The sequence below is a fragment of the Sphaeramia orbicularis genome, chromosome 10 (assembly GCF_902148855.1).
Source record: "Sphaeramia orbicularis chromosome 10, fSphaOr1.1, whole genome shotgun sequence".
NCBI lineage: Eukaryota > Metazoa > Chordata > Actinopteri > Kurtiformes > Apogonidae > Sphaeramia > Sphaeramia orbicularis.
Window position 1 is genome coordinate 36,240,661 of NC_043966.1, and position 25,816 is coordinate 36,266,476.

The 25,816-nt window shown below is 40.5% G+C and overlaps 1 protein-coding gene across 3 annotated transcripts in view; it reads left to right on the forward strand.

Annotated features, from left to right (window-relative positions):
* The window catches only part of LOC115426894 (serine/threonine-protein phosphatase 2B catalytic subunit alpha isoform-like), a 29,761-nt gene that overhangs the window by 2,168 nt on the left and 1,777 nt on the right, over window positions 1-25,816 (forward strand). For 2 of the 3 annotated variants that reach the window (XM_030145128.1, XM_030145129.1), the window contains exons 2-13: window positions 8,077-8,277; window positions 10,178-10,302; window positions 12,243-12,354; window positions 15,049-15,194; window positions 15,774-15,913; window positions 17,106-17,183; window positions 20,008-20,102; window positions 20,286-20,411; window positions 23,392-23,469; window positions 23,547-23,631; window positions 23,884-23,981; window positions 24,873-24,920. In XM_030145128.1, coding sequence (XP_030000988.1) covers window positions 8,077-8,277; window positions 10,178-10,302; window positions 12,243-12,354; window positions 15,049-15,194; window positions 15,774-15,913; window positions 17,106-17,183; window positions 20,008-20,102; window positions 20,286-20,411; window positions 23,392-23,469; window positions 23,547-23,631; window positions 23,884-23,981; window positions 24,873-24,920 — 1,332 coding nt within the window. The remainder of the gene's footprint in view (window positions 1-8,076; window positions 8,278-10,177; window positions 10,303-12,242; window positions 12,355-15,048; window positions 15,195-15,773; window positions 15,914-17,105; window positions 17,184-20,007; window positions 20,103-20,285; window positions 20,412-23,391; window positions 23,470-23,546; window positions 23,632-23,883; window positions 23,982-24,872; window positions 24,921-25,816) is intronic. The other variant, XM_030145130.1, reaches the window with a different exon arrangement.

Here is a 25,816-nt window from a genome sequence, read left to right on the forward strand (position 1 = left end):
AAGGGGTAATGTGAGAAATTCTGGAGCATAAAAGCATAAAAACGACCCTGTCTGATTCGTCCATTAGTTTATCACTTGTTTGATTATTCTCCAAACTTGTGGCATTCCTTCATGTATATTTGTGTGTGTGTGTTTTTTTTTAATTTCATTTCTGTCTGCATGTGTGTTGTAATGCAGCTAGGCCACCAGAGCTCAGCTGCCTCAACACAGGAACAAACTAAGTGCCCTATATCCTCATGCACATCATCCATCACACCCACGCACACCCACACTGAAAACACACACACACACACACACACACACACACACACACACACACACACACACACACACACACACACACACACACATATAAATGCACCTTCTCTTACAAACATGCAGCAAAACAACACAGCAATTCATCAGTCAGGTGAGAATGATTTAGTGCGTACGGGTCAAGGGAGGGACGGGAGCATCAGTCAGAGTCACTTCCAGCAGATAGACAGAGCTCAGTAGTTCCCGGCGACGTTATGGATTTCAGTGACGTTCAGCAAGAGCAAAAGAGATGGAGCCAAAGGACGAAACGTATCAAGAGGAACGGACAGAGAGTGTGGGGGTGAGGTGAGGGAGAGAGAGAGAGAGAGGAAAGGAGGGAGTGTGACAAGGCCACGGAGGAGGTGAAGTAGCTGAAGAGAGAGATGAGAGAGAGAGAGAGAGAGAGAGAGAGAGAGAGAGAGAGAGAGAGAGAGAGAGAGAGAGTAATGCTTCACACTGTTGAGTAGCAGGACAGCATCCTCTGACTTAACCAAAGGACTTCTCACATAGTTTTTTATTCACTTATTCAAACCCATCTGTGTGTGTGTGTGTGTGTGTGCATGAAAAACAACAAGACTTGAGAGCCAAAAAATGAGAATGTGACTCCTTCCTAAAAGTTTAGTCACTTTAAAGTTGTCCAATACAGTAAAAACTAATAATACTCATTAACTGCAATTTTAAGTCATCTGTAGTTAGATTGTGTTTGCAAAGAGTTCTGCTGCTACCTTACATCAAACACCAGCTATATTTCACTTTTTTTTCCCCCATTGAATTCATTTAACCAGTTGGTCCCCTGAGACTGAAATCTATTTTTGGGGAGCACATATCACAAGGTTACGAAAACAAACATGGATGCAAAATAGAAAATTTTAAAACAGACAAGGGACAGACACATGCTACCGAATCCAACATGAGAAAAGCAGTAGTATTCTTCAGTTTTACAGTTATTTTTCATGAATCAGTCGTCGTATGGATCCTACTTCATCATTAGTTTCATATGTGACAGACTTCATACTATGATTCTCCTTGCAGCAGTATTCATTGCTGACAAAGGACAAACCAGTACTCATGACTCAACAGCGTGCAAGGGATATTGCATGGCAAAATTCTGACATTAGTATCTCTAATGATCCTCCCATTCAGTCCAACTGGATTCATCAGCCAGTGCATACATGTAGGTTGGTAATGTGTAACTTACTGTCCATGTTCCAAATGCAGTGAGGGTTGAAAAAGGAGGCGAAATAGTCCTATCCACTAAATAGGATCAAAACAGTAGTGTATGAATGATGAATCAGTTCACAATGTTAATGATCATTTCAGATTTTTAACATTTGTCATCTGTATCCAGCTGTAACTTTATCTCTCATCTTTGTAGACCTTCTAGACTACAGTCATCCAGGTGTAATTAGAAACATTAATGACATGCATGCCATGTGTTGGTCACATCTGTGGCACTAGTATTGTGTTTGCTGATTCACTGTCAAGGCTTATTTGACTCATGTTAATGTTAGCGAATGCACCTGTAATCTACTGACATCGTCAAACACAGCACTCACAACAGGCCATGAAAAGTTGATTCACAGAAAGCTGATTTATATTATTTTTAAAAGACTGTGCCGAGAGTGTTCACCATGTAAATGTGCCAGGTTGTGTTTAAGATACAGATGGCTGTATTAGCAGTGTGTTATTTAAAAATAGTAGGAATAGGATGGAGGTAAGAGAGGAAAAAAACATTGCAGTTACTCAGTTGTATTTGATATATTTCATGTAATAGTAAATTGTTTTTAAAAGTGTCACCTGGTTCCCTTGTCACTTTTACAATGCTTTTGTATTATGTAGTAGTAGTATATCATCAGCATGTGCATACAATAGGTTTACTGTATGCAGAGGCTATTTACCTGCAAATATTATAATATACTGGACAAGATGATAATGTGCAAAACCATTTAAAATATGTGTTATCCAATTTCCATGCACAAACTACAACTTGTGTAGCACTACACTGTCTTATAGGCCAGATTTTAAAGAGAAAAAAAACCCTTGTCCTCATATGCTATCAGAGAAAGTAGTTCTGATTAAAGATACAGTTTCAAGTAATTAAATCACTATATTATGTAAGCTCAGACATTTCCAACTTACCAAATGTGTGAAGGGTCTTAACCAAAGCTGAGTGGACCCATATCCAATATGCACACATGCATGTATGCATTCATGCATGCACAAACGCTCCCACACACATACACACACATTACCTCTGGCAAGGCTTGAGGCACACTGGGCATATTTCCTTTTAGTGTAACATGCTGTCCCATTCCCTCAGAGCCCTGTGTGAGCTAGCTGCACACTTTCTGTGTGACTGGGGTGTGTGTTTTGTTTTGGTGTTACCCTTGTGAGCCAAGGGTCCCACCTTGACAGGTCTTTCTGTGCCCTGTGGGGAGGGTGGCAGGGCAAAGACTATTTATAGAGAAGGTACTCCGGAGAGAGAGAGAGAGAGGGAGAGAGAGAGAGAGAGAGAGAGAGAGAGCGAAAAGAGAGAGAGAGAGAGGGATTGTCTAATGAGGACAGGCTGTTAGGGGATGGGCCGTTGTTTCTGTTCGTGTGTGTGTGTGTGTGTGTGTGTGTGTGTGTGTGTGTGTGTGTGTGTGCGTGTCTGTATACACAGATGGTCCTTCATGTGTGTAGTGTGCATTAATTGAACGACTTCAAACACATCTTTAGTTGTCCCCCCACCACCACCACCTTCAAAGACCCATGGATCTGTGTTAGCTGATCTGGGTCAAAGATGTAGATAAACACAGACACACATGCTCGCAAATTGTGCGTGTGAACAGTCGCATCTCTCCTATCTTATACATCCCAGGTTTTGCTCCTCCTCTCCTCTCCTCTCCTCTCCTCTCCTCTCCTCTCCTCTCCTCTCCTCTCCTCTCCTGTCCTGTCCTCTCCTCTCCTCTCCTCTCCTCTCCTCTCCTCTCCTCTCCTCTCCTCTCCTCTCCTCTCCTCTCCTCTCCTCTCCTCTCCTCTCCTCTCCTCTCCTTCATTGCTCCTATTCTTTCATCCCTCAGCTTCTCCTTCCTTCACTTATTCATGCAGGGACAGGCAGTAGGATGCACTATTCTCATGAGATGTGTGTCTGATCGCTTTAGATGAGGTGTTGTAAAGGGCAACATATTTAACAGACAAGCACACTCACATACAGGCATTCCATCAGTTCTGGTTGATGTTACTTAATGAAACACAGTGTAGACAGCATCAGTGTTGCACAATTAGAGAATCTGCATCTAACACCGTCTACTTCATGCCTCTGTAAGTATTTTAGGTGTATTGAGCATTACCTCTGTTTTAATTATCCAACAGCCAGTTTGGAGAACAGACACAAATTGGGAACAGATGGATCACTGGTGTCTTCTACAGTCCTTTCTCCAGTCAGTGTGCTTTCTCTTGCTGTCACTTCCTCCGTCCTGCTCTGGCCCCTGTGAATGTGAAGGGTGTCCCACTGTTATTTAAACTGATGAAATATCCCCATAATTAACTTTAGCCATTAGGGAGGATGTGCACAATAACAAGATGATTCTGATCAGATTCTGCTCCAGTTAGGCTATTAGGCCAGCCCAAACAAATTTAGGAGATTTGGTTGAAAGCTATGTCATAGATTTTCTCTCAGGCACTCCGCTCACTGCTCTGATGTTGAGATTTTGGCTGAGCTGGCAGCTTTGGCGCCTAATAAATTCCACACCGGGGAATTCAGCTCTGGAAAGTGTGCCAGAAGACAAAAACAGTATAAAGTACATTAGCAAGTAGCTAAAAATGCTTTCACCTTTTTGCCCACCGTACACAAGTTTGTCCAGCTCACCACCATGGGTGAGTGTGGTTTTTTGTTACGAAAAAGGAACTGTTTCTGGATGAATTCATATTTTCCACTCCATTTGTCTCCCCTTCACATCAGTTCACTGTATTTGTTATTGGTGCTCACAGGACAGCTTTAGCTTACGCTGTGCTGTCAGAAAGCAAAGCTGCACCTCCCAAGGTTGAAACACTTGGCGGCGTCACCAAGTGTTAAAATGCCTTGAAGCAGCAGTTGAAAGAAATACTATCCACCGTCACTTAACTCAAGAAGTGTGACATTTACAGTCTGAGCTTACTGTATGTCAGACTGAGGCCATCTTACACAACTGGCACATGTGTAACAGCTGTATTTATTTTTTATCATCGCATCAACAAACATCAAGCATCAATAGGATTTTTTGTCGTGTATGATAGGTTGTAACAGACAACCTTACCTGCTTTAGTCACAGGTTTTACAAGTACAAGTGAACAAGTCCTTTTTAAGACAAGGTATATTGGATTTTATTTGAGTGTGACCAAAGTATCTGTTAGAATTAGATGATGAAATGCTTTAACGGTGCACTTCACTAATTGCCATAATATTTAGTCCTTCTTTATAAAGATTATTGTTTGCACATTTTAGAGGCTAACAAAGTTGAGATGTTTCCTCAAACTACAACACAAACTATGCAATAATGCCAAAGCATCTAACCAAACAGTCAAAATGAATAAGGTCTGATAAAAGTTCAGCTTTTTGGTAAAACAGGAAGTGATCAGAGTGTGTACATCAAGTTACCAAGACCAGGTGTCAATCTGTTATGGATTTTTGTTTGTGTGAATTATAGGAGGTTGTCTAAAGCTAAATGGTTAACCCATTTTCAGTATGTGGACTACAGCAGATGAGAAAACCAATGACATACACTTGTCTTCAGATTCATCTGTCTAAAGTCAAGGGCACATTTTGGTTCTCATGCCTGAAGATAATTAGCCTTGTGTATAAAGAGATGCTCCACATAGATCAGAATATAAGAGAAGTTTGTAATTATTAGAGATATGCTGATGGTTGAAGCAGACCAAGGATGGACCTGACTGCTGCTGCACCACGAATGTCCCACATAACAGTGTATCCTCAGGTTACTGTACCTGAAAGGATTGCGACAGGGACCAAACACTACCTTTTCAACCTATTGTGTTCAAAAGTGATGCAGTTTGGTCGATCATGTAGCTTGGCCACCAACTGTTGCAAAGAAAAACACTAAAATCATGCGGTTGCATTTGTGCCACACAGCTTGCGTCATTTCTCATAAACTCTGCTTGTGAGAGACTTGTGCTAGATCTCTGGTCTCGCACATGGGTTAGTCACCCCAGACCACTTGAAATCTTTCAGTTTATTGAAGCATCAGTGGGTGAAGAACAAAATTTGTTTGGAGCTTGTGCTATGTGTCATCTCCAAATGATAAACAGCAGCCTTGTAATGTTATATGACACATCACCGTATCAGTTTTGCTGTCAGTTGATGACCTGTTATCATAAATAGGTATAATTTACAGTTATAGATGTTTCCGCTGTATAAAATGTAAATGCATTTCCTATTCATTAATATCAGATAGACTCAAAAGCTCTAGTTCATGATTTTTTGGAGGAAGAGAAGTCTTTACAATACAAATTCACTTCTAACTTGTGAAGTTCAGTGTTGTTCCTCATCAAATGGTCACTTTCCAGGTCCGAAAGTCCTGTCTGCTTAGACTGTACCGGTACTGAACCTCTCCTCTCTCTATTCCCCAACTGCCAAGTATAGTTTTCCCAAGTATAGTTCCTTTCCCCAAGCTCTGTGTCTCTGCTGCTCTCCACTCTCTCATACCTGCCCTACTTTCACACTGCTCTCACAATTTACGAGTTTCACACTCCTTCCCTCTCTTGCCTCTTCCCTTCTTTCTCTCTCTCTCTCTTCCAGTCTCTTTCACATGCGCACAGCACAAGCCTAAGACCAGAAATATACATACAGTACAGGTGCTGAGTTCATGTATATATGTTCAAGTTTCAAAGGAGTGCTGTAGGATTTTCTCCACACGTGTGCAACCCATTGTGACTTATTCCAGCATCGCTATAGTTTGTAGCACGGCACAGTATCATACAATGTGGTGGGTGTGGTAATATAGAACAGAATAGAGCACAATGATACAGTGCAGCAAATGAAAAATGTTTACAGACTGATCCCTGTTTATATATTTTAATAAATAAATATGAAGTTGGAGAAATGTCAGCATGCATGAGTAATCCTTCTCCTGGCTAATGTTCTCTGACAGCCCAGAGTGCACAAACCTTTTAAAATATTAATCAGTCCTAACCTGAAGTGCAAAACTGGTTTTAACATGTTAGACCTCTGCTCCGAACGAGTGGAAAACAGACTCCTGTGCTTGGCAGCTCATGGTGTCCTGGAATGTCTCAGGGAGCTTTTCGTGTCTTGTATTCAGTCTTCAGGTGTGTGTCTTGGGGTGCGGTAGCGTGTATGTTCGTAGGGGGCTGTTAGGTGTCATAACACCAAACTTTGCTGTTTTCTTTAGTGTTTTTTTCTAAGGAACTTAACATAGATATTGAAAACATTTTAGGTGGGCTTCAGGTCAGTCTGTATAAAGATGAAGAACTTAAACGTCCCTATTTGAAATTTTGAGTCTTACGTCTTATTTAAAGTCAGTTGTAAATGATTTGTCCAACATTGGATGGGAGTTTAGTATCAAGTATTACTGGTGTCATTTTCTGCATTGTGGTTGAGTTTGGGTGTTTTACAATTTATACTGTAAAAAGATAAATTAAACAAAATATGAGTTACATTAAAATGTAATGATGGATATCTGTGTGATCTGTGTGAAAGCTGCCAGAGACTGGTGCCTGTTACAACGAAAGGAAACAAGCAGAGCAGCAACGGAGGAAGAGGAGGGTCTGACTAAAAAAACAGAAGGGCCAAGAGGAGAGAGTGCACAACAGAGACAGACAAAGTGACAGAGAGGGTGTGTGTGTGTGTGTGTGTGTGTGTGTATTAGAGAGAGCCAGGCCTAGTTTTTAGTGTGTGATCTAGGCCATTATCTGTGTTAGCACTGGTGGGGCTCCAATAGGCTCTGTGGATCCTGCATAACAATACCTTTTATGAGCTTGTATGTGTGTGTCGACCACTGTAGGTTCACACACATATCCGATCATGCGTGTTAACGCCATTGTGCCATACATGATGTGCGCATGCGCCCCTGTGCCTCTGCCTTTTGTTTCTTGCCACTGAGTTTGTGCCTGTTTGTTAAGATCATTTTTATGTGTGTGTGTGTCTGCATTTTGTCAAGTGTGTCTTCATATGTGTGTGTATGTGACTCCTCACGTGCAGCTGTGCGCTCTTGCTGTATCACCCCTGTCGTCAGTCAACCCCCCTCTCCAGCAGCGCCCTGGGGGCCTTCATTATGTAAGAAAGACATTACTGCAGAACAGAGGCAGAGAGACATTACTGCAGAACAGAGGCAGGCAGCCCTGATAACTCTGGCAGCCCCTGCTTCAATACAACCCGCCTAGGCCCTGATAACGCACACGTACACACACAAATACACACAGTGTTAAAGCCTGCAGCAGAGGTGTGATCAGGATAATGGTGAGGATTGAGGGCTTCTGATGTTTGTAGGTGAACTTGTTGAGGAATACAGGAAATATCCATTAATCATATTCTGGATTATCATAAATGTTCTTCTCTTTTCTTCTGCACCACCTTCTCTCATTCCCTCCATAACCACAATCATTTCTCTCTTTGCTTTTCACATAAACCTTTCACATCATCCATACATCCGTACCTCTCCTCCCTCTCCTTAATCCTAAATATATTATATCCCTCTGGATTCCTCCATCATTGATCCCATCCTCCTCCATCTTTCTTTTTACCATCTTCTCCCTGTCCTCTCTGTCTCCCCCACTTTCCCTCTGTAGCGGTCCCCTTCCCCCTGGCCCATCGGCTGACCATGAAGGAGGTGTTTGATGCCGAGGGTCGGCCGCGGGTAGACCTGCTCAAAGCTCACCTCACCAAGGAGGGTCGACTGGAGGAGGCTGTGGCCCTGCGCATCATCGATGAGGGCGCCGCCATCCTGCGCCAGGAGCGCACTATGTTGGATATTGAGGCGCCAGTCACGGGTACGATATAGTGATGATGATGAAAGTGTTGTAGAGACTTTCAAAAATTGTTTTCAATCAAAACTTGATAAGACGTAAAACCTGCTCTTAAAACTACCAGTAACAAAAGACCTGTGTGTGTGAGAGAAACAGAGATCACACATTTACACCGAGGGCATGAAGCAACAGTCAAAAATGGAGCTACAGAGCAAAAAGCAGAAAAATCAGTAATAATGTATTCAATCAGATTCCATTCATCGATTCATTAATCTGCCATATGTATCTGCCACCGTTTTAATATGAACTGTTGTTTGGTTGCACTTCACTGAGAGAACCAATAGGCACTTATCTACCTCACAATAGTGGATGCAGATTTTGGTAATATCTGCATGTATTCCCTTGCCAGACAAATGGTATGAACCGTGGAGAATGTCGAGAGTAGGAGGGAGAGATTGAGATCGATGCAAAACAAAATGGAAAACAAGTTTCTGAGAAGATGACAGAAGACAGACAAGCAGGCAGGCAGACTCACTCAACCTATTGACACCGCTCAGTTAATGTACCTGCATGTCTCTGTGTCTGTGCATTTATGCAAATGGGAACGCAGAGATAATTCTGTGTAGGTTGTGAGCCCACGCAGTGTGGGAACATTGTTCGGCTTTCACAGGTACAGATCCCTGGGGACGAGGACAGATAGACAGGCAGATGGAGAGACAGTCGATCATAAGCAGCTTAGTGCAGAGGTTCTCAAATCTGCTCATTCCCAAGGAGCAACATATTGATCCCTGTTTCCACATTTCTCCACTTCTACAGAACCTGACCCAGAAACACCCACCTGAGAGGATTTATTTGTCTGAGTTGGCTACAATTGGAAACAGCTTTTAGTTTACTGAGATGCAGCAAAATGGTGTGAAGTCTTAGAGATGGCTTAAAGAAGCCAAACATAATATTAAAGAGATTTTCTGATCAGTTTAGTACTTTGAGGGGCTCTCTTTGAAAACGCTCTAAAGACATAGGACTCCACCAAGACCAGCTAACTGAATAGACAGGCCGGTTGATGGCTACAATCTGAACTGACAGCCTTTTAGCTTGTCACACAGAGACAGGTCTGAAGAGGCAGACAGGTACAGCTCAGTTTCACTCAAGCCATTTTGCGTTCCCAATTCCCAGTTCAAATTAAAGTGAACGCTTACAAGTAGACACAAAAAGTTGACATTGAAATGGCAAGCAGATGGAGAGACAGACAGATGTAGATGGCCAGATAGATGCAAAGTGGCCATCGTAAAAAAAAAAATACTGCAGAGGAGAGCTATGACATCCACCAAAAGTGAAAGGAGAGGCCAGACAGATGGTGAGGGAGGCGGATGAGAAGATGTATGCTGGTAGATCATACAGGCACACCGTCCAGAAGTCTTTCAAAATATGAAGCCTGATCTGAATTAGATCCAATACCTCTAAATGTGAACTGGAACCAATCTGTGGAAATAGTTCAGGAAACACAGCCAGAGAAATGTCTGTATAGAATCAGACTTTGCAAGGAGTTAAAAAAGTAACAAAGGAGAGATGCCATAAGTCCGACTGCTGTATATAAATCAACAGAGTAAAGATTTTCTTTATTTTTCCTGAAGGCTATCATGTTACATATTCAGCAGCATTGTGGTGCTACAGATAGCAGTGATATTTGGGTCAGCACTTTGAAAATCTAGCAATAATTGCTATTTTTGACAAGTTTTTCCATCATTTCTTCTTCATGCTTCATGAGACACATGACTGATAGTCTTATATACTCACTTCTGCACATAAAGTACAGACATGCCATATGGAGCCACTGAAGCAGTCACACATTTGTTAACTGACTTGTAGAATAACATGTGCCAACTGAAGACATGTGTGATCCTAACATTACTTTATGTCTTTTCAGTGTGTGGAGATATTCACGGCCAGTTCTTCGACCTGATGAAGTTGTTTGAAGTGGGAGGCTCTCCTGCCAACACACGCTACCTCTTCCTAGGGGACTATGTGGACAGGGGCTACTTCAGTATTGAGGTCAGGATGGACCCATTATCCATCACTTTACACATTTCATTGCAATGTAAAAAATCTGAACCTGCCTCGCTTGGACTAGGTGTGTACTCACTTTGAATGCTCTAACCGTACTGTCTTGTGTGCACTAAGCTTACAACTAAAATCAATGTCCATTACACTGGAAATGCCCTGAAGTCTATTATTCACTTTCTGTGGCCATGGTTTGTTTCACTGTTGAGATATACAGTTACAACATTGCAGCAAAGTATTATCAATACGCAAAGTGTACTTAAGATTACCTCCAGCACCTCAATGTGTGCCTGTCAGTATAAAAGGTGATGCCATTTAAAATGCATAGACAGGCAGGCTTCATTATTTAGCCTTAGCAGCCTGTAGCTTTCATATAGGACATAACAGATAGGGAATGATTCAAGGTCAGTCGTCATTAGCATGTATAGACAAGATGCTTCCTGAAAAACGTATGGAATCCAAATGGAAACGGTGCACTAAAAGGACGCTTGTTTGGACATTTAATTCTTGGTTGAATGGACGTGAGTGCAATAAGGTATTTTGGTGATTACTTTGTCTAGCAGAAATGCACCACAGATCAGGAGTGTGACTGGAATCTGTAAGAGGAAACGCCCAAAGCACAACACACAATAGTAAAAGCAAAGCACCTCCCTTTATGCCATGGTGGCATAAGGGAGATATGGTGTCATGGAGTGAGTTTGGAGGGGAGGGAGCCATATTTAGGCCACCTTTTCTAACACACTTCAAGGGCACAAAGACTGGGGACTTAATTTAGAGCAGGGATGCTACTGTTTAAAGGTGAGAGAACACCCTCTGAGCCATTTGTAGGGTTAATAAGGTGAAAAAAGTGAAAACCTGTTGGATGAATCATGCTTCTATTCTCTGACACATACTCAGCGGTTTTCAATTCATTTCACCCCCTGTTGACTGAGTCAGTGCGGTCTGATGTGGGATGATTTCTTGTCAAAATGCTGTTTATGTCTATTATTAGACCAGGGTAAGGATCAATTTGCTCTCAGCTCAATTAAATTGGGCAGTGGATGGTTCATTCAAAGAAGGAATTTCTCGTAACAGCCCAAGTGTGATTGTCTGTGCTGAGCTTTGAGTTTCCCGTTTTAATTTAATGGGGGGAGCTGAAAGGGAAATGACACCAAAACTGTCTCAGTTACCAACAAGCAAGCATGTGCAAAAGTAAATAATGCTTTTATTGTAGCATGCAAGTAGTCCGGCTCACAGAATGTTCTTCATGTGTTTACTTTTGCAAGCTCATTTTAATACTACATTTCATTTTTTCATGTGCAAAAGTTCCACCAATGCAACTGATCCCTGATACATTTTTGCAATCAAACTGCTGCTGTGTCCTGCGTTATCACCACCCAAAAGTGATTAGTTTGTAGGAATACACATTAGCCAAACAGCCCACACAGTTTTACTCCTATTCCAGAATAACAGGGGATGGTGCCAGACCTATCTCCAGCATTGGCACAATGCTAGCATAGTGTGGAGATGAGTTTATGTGACAGTAGTATGTGGTGTAAAGGAAAATTACAGTTTTTGGTAATTGTGTGTATGCACCTTTACAACAAAAGCTGTTGAATACGGAGCTAGATTCGGTTAGCTTAATTTAGATAGCATAGCTTAGCATAGCATAGCCTACAGTTGGACTAAGCTTAAAAAGACTAAAGTAGCCTTTAACCTAAAAAAAGTAACAAAAATATGTTTAGAATGGAATTTTACCCAGAAAATAAGTTACTAGCCTTATTTGTTTTTCAACTAACAGCATATAATCTTGTACATTGTTGCATCTGTATCCAGACTCTGAAGTTAGCATCACCCCTTTTATCACAAACCTTTTGATTAAATTATTATCTATGTGCTGCTGAAATTTAACCACTTCTTGCATATTTTTTGTCTCCCTCTGTGAACTTTAGTGTGTGTTGTACTTGTGGTCACTGAAAATCCTCTACCCAAAGACACTCTTTCTTCTCCGGGGAAACCATGAATGTAGACATCTGACAGAATATTTCACCTTCAAACAAGAATGTGAGTAACTTGTATTTCCCTTTATTCTGTATTAGTGTAAATACAGTACTTTTGCATTACTTGCATTATTTCTGTTGGTTTTTGCTTTATCAAATGCTGCTGGTTCTGTTTGTGTTATTTTTAAATTATGTAGGCTAAGGCTGCATACAAAATATTTTACAATAAGAACTCATATGCCATTACATTCATTTAACAAACAAAATGAAATGTGAGAAAACCATGTCCCTAGGTGGTAAAACATATTCTCATCATAGAATATGAAACCAGGAATCATAGCTTAAAGGTGCAATATGTAATTTAAGACTAGTGCATGTTCTTGTGAAGTTTGTGTTGGAGTCTGGTTTGTACTGGGAGACATTTGTTTGCCTAATCCATTCTGATCCAACAATGAATCTTGGTTGCCTATATTCATTGTAACTGTGTTGCTGTTTCTGTGAAAATAATTATGTTTAATCCCACATTACTCTTTTGCTCCTCTACAGCAGCAAATATTAACATCTCTAAGGCAGTGTTGCTACAAGCTACATAGTGCATATATATGTATATATTGTATGTTGGCAAACATTTACAGATGTTTACATTACATTTTTACACAGAAAGCTAAGCAAAATCATTTGATAAAAATTAGACTGTTCATATTACTTTACTGTGTCAGTTGTTACTGTACCTACTCTAAGTGTTAGCATGCTTATTAGCTTATTTCAGTGTTCCAAATTTCAAATTCTATGCAGCAAATAATAATTTTTATGAAAATATATCATAGCGTATGTCTCTTTGTACTTTCATATTGTATCCTCCACAGAACACATACATTTTTCCTGCATTTCCTGAGTTGTAAATCCATATTTAATGTGCGAAATTGTGTGTAAATTGTGACCTTTGGCCTGAGCTCCAGCAGAGCAGGTGGGAGTAATGCATTAATTGTACTAGCTGTTAAAAGCCATTACACAAAAGAAGATGAATGTAATACCTTAAGAGGTATGCTGAAGATTTTGCCAAGTGTGGCATACTGCAGATATTCAGGTTTGTCACAGTTTTGGTTGAACACAGTCTAAATATTGTTAGGTAAACACAGATTCCAGCTAAAAACTAAGCACACTAATTGTACATATGAAACACGTACTTTCCCACTTTGATGAACAAATCCATAAATTGATTGGCCTAATGGAGTTGTGCTTCTGTTGAATATCTTCTCTCCACCAATCCTCCACTTCCCTTTGCCTGATACCATTCTCATTCCTCCTCCTCTTCTCTCCCTCTTTATTTCCTGTATTTGCTCCTTCTTCATCTCCGTTTATCCTCCCTCCCGTCCTCCTCTTCGTATCTCTGTAACTCTGTCTCCTCTGTCAGTTGAGTTTCGACGTTCCTGTTCGAGAGTGGCTGATTAGCAGCAAATTAATTTGGCCCTTAATGATTGGCTCAGGGACTTACTCCTCAGTGTCTGATTGGCCAGGGGACGAGGAAGCTAATTTCCCTCGGTGCTCACGGCGAATAGTGGTCGCCCTCAATTACCATCTGCTGCGTGTGTGTATGTGTACCACAAGTGTGTGCGAGTGCATGTACTATGACTGCATGTGTGTGCGAGTGTCTTCATAAATGTTTCAGTGTATGTGTGTGTGAGTAGAAAGAGCTGACAACTGGTGGACTAGCAATAATGAGCTCTTTCTCTACACAAGGCAGATGGAGAGGTTGACAAACACACTCCTCGCTGTCACACGCTCACACATAAACACACACACAAACACACTATAATGAGGGCTACTATACACTGGTACTCGACAATACTGGCTTTGATTTGTGTACGTGTCGCCCTCGTGTCCTCACACTCTCCCTTCTTTCAGCCACATCTCCTCTACTCCATCTCTACGTCTTAACCTCTCCTCCTTCTCCTGTCTCCTCCTATCAGTCTCTCCTCTCTCTTTATGAAATGATCATTGTCCTTTTCTCCCCTCCCTCCTGCTCGCTCACATCCAAAATCCACCCCTTCTATCTTTTTCTTCTTCTTCCTCTATCTCTCCCCTCCAATCTCCTTTCAGCTATTTTAATTCTGTGATACTATTTTTATGTCAGATGTATTGTACCGCCCATGTGTGAAATGTACTTTAAAGATGCTGCGTGTTGGATGTCTTTATTGATATCACTGCCAAAAAGTTTTTCATAAAAGAAAAAAAACCCCACCTTACAGTGTCACTGTCGCTTCTGCGCTGCTTCATACTTATATTTGGGTCAGATTTAGCTCACTGAAAACAGAACTGGAGTCATATGTTACATCTAATAAACTAACAATACTGTATGTACTGTAAAAATAGGCCATTTGTCACTATTGTACATTTATTCTGGGAAAGTTGCTTTTTATGCAGGTAAAGAAGGTTATATGCAAGCTGTTTAATTAATAAAATGTTTTGTGAAGATCATAGATGTTTAGAGGATTCCTTTAAGTCTGTTTGAAGCTTTAAGATGCATGACTTCCTCAGATGCATCTTCTCACGCAAAGGCTTCACATTCGGTTATTCTCTTGTTTTCCTTGAAGCCAAGGAGGTTTTTGCATGCGATACCGTTCACATGCGAGCATTTGAGTTTGACTGTATGTTTGAGAGGACTTCGGTTCTTCAAAGCATGTCAAAATACACTCAGGTGCTTCTTTGTCTCAAGTCTTGAAATATCTCTTTGCTCCTCCCTTTCAACCACCTCCAGGTAAGATCAAGTACTCGGAGCAGGTGTATGAGTCCTGCATGGAGGCGTTTGATTGCCTGCCCCTGGCAGCCCTGATGAACCAGCAGTTCCTGTGTGTGCATGGGGGGCTTTCACCAGAGATCCACACGCTGGACGACATCAAAAAGGTACGATAAAAGGCATATGTGCATTGAAAATACACTCATCAAATCAGCTGTTATTTCTGACTTTGAATTCATCACACATCTTTTTACATTAATATTCAGAGAAATCTATATGTGGCTCTCAGAAAACACATGTTATTTGTTTAGTTCATGTCTTTGCACCAGTGCATGCTACATGTTTGGAGTTTTCATAGGAAACCCACACACATGTTGTACAGGATTTCACAGTGGTAGAGAATACAAAGGCACACGCATGAACACAGAGACATGAGAACACACACTTCCTCGTCTAATGGCAGTGTTTCCATGGTGAATCTGCTGGTGTGACATCTTCTCCCTCCTGTGTGGTGAGAGTTGCCATGGAGATGCTCTGCTCTGACAGTATGTGTTTGTGTATGTGTGTGCTATGTGTTTGCTTTCCCCTCTCTTCCCATTTATACTATATGTGTTTTTTTTTCTGTGTAAAAAAAAATGTGTTATATTTCTGTGTGTTCTTTGCCTGAGGCGACTGTGCACTTGTTTGTTCGATGAGCTTATATTTTTTTCTTGTGTTCATCATTGTGTGTGTGTTTTGTGTCCTAGTTGGACCGGTTCAAAGAGCCCCCAGCATTTGGGCCCATGTGCGACCTGTTGTGGGCCGACCCCCTGGAAGACTTTGGCAATGAGAAGACCCAGGAGTACTTCGGTCACAACACAGTCAGAGGCTGCTCCTACTTCTACAGGTACGAAAAGTGTGGCAAAATTACTCCTCACAACATCTATGTACATACGGACGCACAAAAAGAAAGTATATAATTGCATCAGAGTTGACATTTTACAGACCACTAGAAGACAGTTCAGAAAAAAAAATACATATTTAGTAATAGCTAACAGATGCAGAGAGAATTAAGTAAGAAAGAAAGAACCCTAAATGTGTATCCGTGTGTTTTTAGTGTTTATTTGACGTGTTTTGATGCCTTGTGAGTGCCTGGTATGGCTGTGATGTGGCTTTTATCTACGAATCAGAAATCTAATAAGTTTCAGGTATGCTTCAGGCTGTTGGGTTGTGATGTTGGTGATGAGAAGAGAGCGAAAGAAAGAGAGAGACGCTTCCTGCATGGTTACACCACATCTAAGATCCAATAACAATCACTGGGATTTGTACAAGGGACAGAAAATCTTGGCTAGTTTACACACACTCACACACATTCGATATAAGGCCGGACACATAAACACAGCACATTCACAAACAAGTACACATACACAGTTCCGTTTCAGCATGAAACGATATCCCACAATCCCCAGGGAGACTGCACGGTTCTGTTGCTATGACGACTGGCTACTCCTGCCAGATATGGAGTGATATTAAGATACAGTGAGAGAAAGAGGGAGAGCAACAGAGGAGGGTGGCAGCGGTGATGGTGGGGTTAGAAGATGAAAGATGGAGAAGGGGGGGAAAAATGGAGGAATGTAAAGGCGAGGTGCTGTGGTTGGAAAGACAGATGGAGCGTTCGGTGTGGTTGTAGCTGTGTTGCTCGTGTGTGGAAGTTGGTGTTATGACATGTTGTCTGAAGCGAACACAGTGATTTTCTATGTTTAGCAGACACAGCATCAATCGACCAACTAGTGTATATTCAGCCCCCACAGCACTGAGGCAGCCATAAGCACTGCTCAGGCCTGCATGTGCTCACTGACACCCTCTGCTGGTCTCTGTATGAAATTACACCATTAATCAAGAAACCTACTCATCTCCCACTGGCAGACTTTAAATACTTCCATCTGTTTTGTGGTTGACATAATAATACAAGACATTTTGTTTATGTATAATGTTTTTACTCCATCTGAAATATTTCTCCCAGTCTCTGTTTTTCCATTGCAAATGTTCACATGTATTTTCTTGCTCTCAGTCTTTTTCCTCTGTGTCTCTGTCCCCAGTTACCCTGCGGTGTGCGAGTTCCTACAGACCAACAACCTGCTGTCAATCATCAGAGCGCATGAAGCACAGGATGCTGGGTAAGCTGTTGCTGCTGCTGACAGGCACAGCTCAGTCCTTCTCTCAGCTTAAAAGGGAGCACCATTTAATTTAATGGCTCACCTTGACATTTCATATTCCAAGCTATTATTTTTCTTTGTCAGTGAATTACAGGGAAAAGAGGCTCCAAAATGTTCCCCCTGTAAGCACTGACTGCGTAAAGAGTATTGTTAAAAGTTTGTTATTACAGAGGGACGGCACAGCACCAACAGCACTGACTAAATTCAGGTGAACTAACCTGAATCTTGTGGAAACAGCACAGAGCCATGGAAGGTTTGTGCTCCTAGTCTAAATAAAATAGTGAGGGCAAAACACAATTTCTGACCCACAAATCCTTCCCTGACATCTGTTATCTCAGTGAAAATCCTCTAAATATAATGCAGCAATTAAGGCAGTGCTATTCTGAGTTGCACTGTTGCTGTTAGGTGAAGCCATTATCAGTATTTTGTCTGTAATCATCTATGAGTATCAAGACGCTGAAAATTTGTACTTTGCACTCATGTCTCCTGTCCACAATTGTAATAATTGTATAGCTTGATTCCTGATGGATGTTTGTGCAGTAGATAATCAGGGAAGTAGCTTCATGCAGTCACTCACTACATGTAAAATCATTAAAATTGTTATCTAAGCCTCTTTTCCACTGTATATGGAGATGTGTAGCAGGCAGCCAATCAGCGACCTGTGTTGTGTCTGACATGATTTGATTGGTTTGTTTTCAGTCATTATACAGAGTTCACAAGCAAGAAGCAGCCTGTGTACTGGTGACATACTGGGCACATGTTGGTACAAAGGGAAAAGCTACAGAGACAGTACATGAATAACATAATAGAAGATGATATTAAAGTGGTTACAACTTAAAAAAAAAATCTAATATAGGTTAATTGGTTAATCTAAATTACCCATAGGTGTGTATGTGAGAGTGATTGTTTGTCTCTATATGTCAGCCCCGTGATGAACTGGCGACACGTCCAGGGTGTACCCTGCCTTTGCCCATAAGTAGCTGGGATAGGCTCCAGTGACCCCCGTGACCCTAGTAACAATAAAGTGGGTCCAGAAAATTAATAAATAAATGAATGAATCCAATATTTTTATTGATTTTCTGGCGTGAAAGAAAAGATACAGTACATGCTCAACAAGAGACAAAATTTTTCAATACAGAAATCAAACATCAAACTCCCAACAAACACATAAAAACGAGGACCATTGATTTACTGCCTTTAAAGCACCGCATGATACAATAAATAATGAGCTGGGTGTTAAGTTAGAGTTTGCAGAAGAATTCAGAGGGTTTTTGAGTTGTGGAATAAAGTCATAAAGGGGCCCCATATTTTGTCAAAATTCAAATCAGAGATAAAAAGTGAATAGCCGATTTTTTCTAGACCAAGACAAGACATGAGGTCCTCCAACCATTGAGCATGAGTGGGTGGGACAGCACCTTTCCATCGGGTTAAAACTGCATGTCTAACTAGCAAAGATGAAAATGATACAATATGGCAGCACCCCCCTCTGGATCACAGGGCAAAACATTCCAAAATTAAATAATTAAATAAAGAGCTATGATCTAATTATTGTTTGTTGGTTAGTATTCTAATGTTAATTTAATTTAGGCCGAGGTTTTTCATTGTAGATTTAAAATTTCCTAATTTACGTGGGCATGACCCAGAAGAGACTGACGCACCTCACACTCATGCACGTGCATGCAGACATTGTGGGACAGCTGGAACAGTCACAAGTGTTTGCTCCTGGAGGATTCTGTTGGGTTTCTGTAAATTGGCTTAGAGTCTAATTTCGACCAACTCGATACGTAAAGTGTCATGAGATAACTTTTGTTATGATATGGCGCTATATAAATAAATTTGATTGGTTGATTGATTGATTGGACATCAAGGAGATGGTGAAAACTTTCATCAGTGTTACCTTGAATCACAAAAACACATTTGGAGCATCAGCTTAAGGTCCGTGCACCTGCTACAACAGTAAACCCAGAGTGCGATTTGCGAAAGATGTAAAGGTGGAAATGCTTCTGAAAAGTTTAGGAAAATAAATGACAGTAAGCAAGTAGTATGTGAAGAGCCTCCTTCTGACCTAATGAAAAAAATATACACATAAATTGTAAATTGTGGGAAAACACCGTTGTTGAGAAGGTAATAAAATGTGACCAATGTTAACTCTTTCAGAACCATGGACAGCACTGCTCACACTCCTGTCACCTGTCGCGGGTTCACCCGTCAGTGTCTAATTTGACCACTGTTTTCATCACAATTAAAAAAAAAAAAAAAATCCTAGTGTTTCTACTGTCAATCGGTGAAGGGCTTTTAATGAGAGGGGAGCCAATTCAATTCCCGTCCCACATCAAATCACACTCAGACTGGGCATGAACAGGTCTACCTACTCATCATCACCTTAGTTTGAAGAAACGTGTGTCTGTTCTTTTCCTTGAATATTATTTATCAGTAGTCCACGCTTAAAGACATGGGTTCCCACGGCTATGTCCACAGTCACTGATAATGCACTTATCAGTCCCAGAAACTTACATCAGTCAAACTCCACTTCTAAAGACTAGATGCAGAAAATAACATAGTCATAGTCTTTAGCCGGCTCAGACTAGCCTTTCTCTACCCTGATCCATTTATTGCCCTCCTAAAAGTTTGTTACATATCTCATACATTATGCATTTTCCTGTTATAACCAATTTCTGTCAAATAGTGATTGTGTGATTGTAAAACCACTGAAGCAAAGGCTATGTTTAGATCCACAAAATTCACTGGAATAACTGTAATGAAGCTGCTTGTCTTGTTTTTTTAGATACCGTATGTACAGGAAGAGTCAGACTACAGGTTTCCCATCTCTCATCACCATCTTCTCGGCACCAAACTACCTAGACGTCTACAACAACAAAGGTCTGATACGTACTGTATACTCACAAACAGAGTGTCATAATCTCTGCTGAACATAAAAGCATATACAGTAGATCCTCTTTTGACAATATTTGTGTATAAACTGAGACAACACACCGACCGCGCAACACACTGACCGACTGAAGATGAAGAGACTAATGTGCTCATATATATGTGTGCGTTCAGCCGCGGTGCTCAAGTACGAGAACAACGTGATGAACATCCGTCAGTTTAACTGCTCTCCTCACCCCTACTGGCTGCCCAACTTCATGGACGTCTTCACATGGTCGCTGCCTTTTGTGGGAGAAAAGGGTAAACATACACAAACACACACGTCTTTTCAGTCTTACGCTCTTTTCTGTGCAGTGCGCTGTAATGAAAACATCACAAGTTCAGATTATGTAACCACTGCACATATTTATCTCCTGTACAATCAATATTTCATTGTATCGTATACAGCTCTGGAAACCTTTAAGAGCCCACAGTTTTTATTATTTATAGGTATGTGTTTGGTTAAAATCAACATTTATATTTTTACTAAAGGCTGCTAAGCATAGAAAATGTATTAATACTAACAAAAAAATCCTAAAAAAAAAAAAAAAAGAAAAAAGAATAACACAAAGGAAATAAGTTTGTATGACTTTTTAAGCGTCACAGTACAGATGTTTTAGATTAGGAACAATTAGGAATACATCTGGATGGATTAACCCTTTTTTCAGTTTTCTTTCTTTCTTTCTTTCTTTCTTTCTTTCTTTCTTTCTTTCTTTCTTTCTTTCTTTCTTTCTTTCTTTCTTTCTTTCTTTCTTTCGAACATGCAAACAAAATAAAACAAAAATAAAAGTAGAAAAGCACTCAGAGAGCGCAGCCCCCCCCTCCAATCACCACCAAAATTTAATTATTTGTTCCTTGTGCCAGTATCAACATTTCCTGAAAATTTAATCCAAATTCGTCCATAACTTTTTGAGTTATCTTGCACACGGAAAGACAGACAGACAGACCAACACCAGCAAAAACAGAACCTCCTTGGCTGAGGTAATACCATTTAAATGAACAGAATCTGTCTTTGAGTATGAGCAAGTCTGAATTTGCATGGTCAAAAAGGAGTAGGAAGAATTACAGCTTTCATGCATCTTGGCATTTTCTCCACGAGTCTTTCACATTATAATTGGATTTTCAGTGTGGATTCTGTCTGGGAAGTTGAAGTGGTCTCTTAATTTTGTTCAAAGTTGTATTGAGGATATACACTGACATTACTGTTTCACTAGAACACACCCCCTTAGTGGAAGTGAGTGGTAAACCATGTAAGGAAGAGGAGTAAAACACACTATTATCTGCTTAAATTAAAGGCAGTTGGACTTGACAGTGTATCTGGACTCAGCCACCTACCCAATTTCAGAATACACAAAGCAAAATCCGAAGACGCCCAAAAGCCTTGTCACTCAGTCATACTTTTGTCTCATATTAAACAGTGTGAATAATAGACAAAACATATAACCAGAGCTATCACACTTTTGAAGTCCTCAGCAACAGTAGTGAGTTAACCCTATAAACGCCAGAAGTGTCATACTGATACATGAGTTTTGAAGCCCTCTTCATGATCAGTGTGAAATTTTTTTTTCTTGAAAAACCTGATATATACAATCAGACACATGCCATACACAGATAATTCACCAGGGGGGAGGAATTTGTTCACCAGAGGCCTTTCCAGTGACACTACAAGACTGTCATTAATGAGGAAGGAGGCAGAACTTTGCCAGTTTTGAAAAGGAATTACCAATTTGTTAGACATGTTTGTGTTATATTATGTTTTTGTTTGTTCAAAAATAATACTATTTGAGCACTGAGACCCGATGTATGAAATATGATACAAAATTGAAACTCATACATGAAAACTGATCTTTGAAAAAACTTTTATTTGGTTGTTCAGAAGGACCATTTAAGGCTCCAGTTTCAAAGAACTGGAATTTTCTGTCAATGATTTAATGGTTCAGGCTTTACAGGGTTAAAGCTGCAGGAGGAAGAAATCCATGTAGAACGCTTCAGGAAGTTGCAAAAATGCACCTTCATTCTGCAGCTTTCTCCTCTCTGTCCAAATGAAAAGACAAAATATAAAGATTAATGATTCAAAAGCGTTTCATGCTGCTGAAGGTGAAGCCATAATGTCATGTTATGAGAGCTGCCATGTTGCTTCTGTGACACAGTCGAACGGTAGAGTTGCATTTGACAGAATCTTAACCGTGACCAGTAATTATAGCTGTCAATCACACCACCTCTTGTGGTTAGACAAATCCTTTTCAATGCCGTCTGTCACATGGTAGATTTCCTACAGCCAGTCAACAGGAGCAGCAGAAGTCTGATTTAGTCTCAGACCTCTATTTTTGCTAAATCACACACTGAACTTTATGGTGCAGCTTCTATAAAAAGCAGCATTTGTATTCATTACATTGAAATTTCTATGCAAATGTAATTTCAAGCTACATGACAGACCAAGCAGAGTGTTTTTCTGTGTTATGGCACAATGGGATCTACTGATTTTATATATGTTTTTTGTGTTTTAATTACATTCAAGCAGTACTCAGCAAGTTACCACTCTATGAAAGTAACTGCAGTGAATTCGGCCAGTGCAACATCTTGTGCATATCAGCAGTTTTCATGTCATCAGTGGTATAATGAGCTGTGTTCAAAGCATACTAACCTGACTTGAAAGTATGATTAGAGTGTTTAGAATAAAGAGTTCTGATATAATGCTGAAGACATTATATTCTACTGTTGACATACAAACAGAATTTATCCACAGTCATGGGCCAACATGTTACTATGACGGATGTGACCACTGGGCAATATGGACACTTAACAAACAATAATGCACTATACTTTGCTGCTACCCCTGTCCTAATGTGCAATATACCTATTTATTCACCTAAATACCACCGTTAAGCTTTTAATATGCTGTGTTTACATCTGCCTTAAACTTGTTAAGTGTTGTTTGGAGTGTGTTTTTATTGCCTAGCCACTTTTATTTTGTCTTGATACTTTTATTGTCCTAGCTGCTTTTAATTGTTTTTAGCTACCTTTATTTTAGGTATAGTATATGTTTTCCATTATGTTAAGCTTGATTTGCACTGACCTGAAGAGCACCTTAAATTTCGTCATGTTGATGTCTTGTGCTAATATGATGACAATAAAGCTTCTATTCTATTCTATTCTATTCTATTCTATTCTATTCTATTCTATTCTATTCTAATTAAATGCTGCTATTTAGTCAGATTTGTTTTGTGTCTTTACTCTGCAGTGACAGAGATGTTGGTCAATGTTCTTAGTATCTGCTCCGATGACGAACTTATGAACGACGGAGAAGAAATATTCGATGGTATGTACAAATATTAAAATGATTCTTCAATATGATTTATAAAAACTGCATAAACATGTGATGTGTGTCTTTTATAGCCAGTGCAGCAGCAGCCAGAAAAGAGGTGATCAAAAACAAGATCCGAGCCATTGGGAAGATGGCCAAAATGTTCTCTGTTCTACGGTGGGTGGAGGTTTTTCTACATTTCCCGCACATGCTGTGTTTAGCAGTAATCATACCGTGATTCGAACTCATTTTCTAAGTTTAATGTTTTCACCCACATGTACATCTTTGTGTTCTTGCAGGTGCACAGTAAGAGGAAGTGTATAAATCTGTCTTTATCGGTTCTCTGTTTTTACACATACACACACACACACACACACAGACACATATATATACACACCTGTCTGATCTTTGCTTCCTTGTGTATTTCAGGGAGGAGAGTGAGAACGTGTTGACTCTAAAAGGACTGACCCCGACAGGCATGCTGCCCAGCGGCGTCCTGTCTGGGGGAAAGCAAACCCTGCAGAGTGGTGAGCGTCTGACACACCTGCACATCTACAAACAAGCTCTCAAACCTAATCCTTCACACACCTTTAGAAACACTTTTAAACCCCACACATGGACACATACTCAGAGTTCAGATATGTGCTTTGAACCATCCTCCAGGTTCTTCCTGCCCTTCTCTTCTCTGTCTATTCTCCTCCCATCCCTCTGCCTCACTCACTCTCTCCACCTCACCTCACTGGCGCTGAGGATACTAACAGCCTGCTGGTTGTGAATGTGTGAGAAAGAAGGCTTAGACGAATAGAGAAACTGAGAGACAATGAGACAAAGATCTAGACGTTTTCAGACTGTGTGTGTGTGAGCTAACACCAGCTAAAGCTAACACCAGGTGCCCTCTGAAGCTGCCATGGCCTCAGTGCTCTGAGGGCCTCACATGACTAAGCCTGAAACATGCTTTTGATTCTATGAATCTGGAAGCGTCACGAGTAGAGTTATCAATAGTGGCACAGTATAAATCCATATTTTAGGTGGGCTGTGTTGAATGTAGAAGGCCAAATATCAAGTCCTTATATTTTAACTTTCCTTCTTCGGGTTTTCACAGTTCAATTACTAGTTTTGTTCTATATTAGGTTTTGAACCTCAGCACCAACAGCTGATTAAGAACTTAAACTATTTATTCATGTAGAGATTTTGGAGGCTTCTCTATAGGCTCTTTTCTGAGTGACAGTTACCCACAATCCTTAATTTTTGCGTAATAAAGTGAAGACATTGACATGTATCTGCACAGAAGCATGTTTCAGCCTTCACTCCTTTCTTCTTCTCCTTCTTTCCTTGTACTTCACCTTCTCTCTCTTGGACTCTGTCATCTTTTCTCTCTTCCTGTCCTTTCTCTTCTTTTCTGTTTGCCCATCCTTCAGCTACCATTGAGGCCATAGAAGCCATCGAGACAGTTAAGGACGCAGAAGGTAAAATCACTCTCATTTCACTGTGTGTGCACACATGTGTGCACATGTATGTGTGTGTTTGTGCGTGTGTGTGTGTATGTGCAGCATGGCTGCGCTCTCAGCCACCCATGCTCATAAGGTCATAGATTTCCTTACCCACGATGTACTAAGCTCTTCTAACTGCATCAGCGTTCACAACAAAGCCTAAAACCACTGCACGCTGATGCCACCACATTAAAACACTAAACTGCTCACACACTTTCCTCTTCTCAGGAAACAGAAAGTAATACACAAAGCTGCACACAAACATGTACTTATATGTCTCTGATTCAGCATAAATTTCACATCACTTCCTCTTGAACACACAAGAAGAGCAGGGCTGTGGGTGGGAGTGGGCATGTGAAGGGGGTGCAGGGTCACTTAGACTTCCAGTCTGCAATGTGTTAGAGTCTTTCTCTTTCTATGTCGTAGGCTCTGTAGTTCTGTGGAAGATAAAACATGCAATCAATCTGTTTGTCTATGAGCTACGGCAGAATCCAGTCTCCTGTTATGATGAAGTTACATGAAAATCAATGTGCTAACAAAATGTATCCTCAAAACTTCAAAGTCCATAATTTGGCATGCAGTGTGTGTAAAGTTCAGGTACATTTTGTATTTTTTTTTATTGTTTTATATCCAATTATAATCTCATTCAACAGTGTAAATGTGTTGAATGAATGAAAGTGAATGAAGCCAGGACAGGTCTGCCAGGTTCTTCTGTACTACTGAACAGATTGTGGTCATGGTGTTTGTGTTTAGTGTATTATATATCGTGTATTATCATATAATATTACATGTACTATTTCTTTGCACGCTGTAGTTAATTGTAGTCTATTGTATTTGTTCATTTAATGCTACATTTGGCTAACTTCTCCATA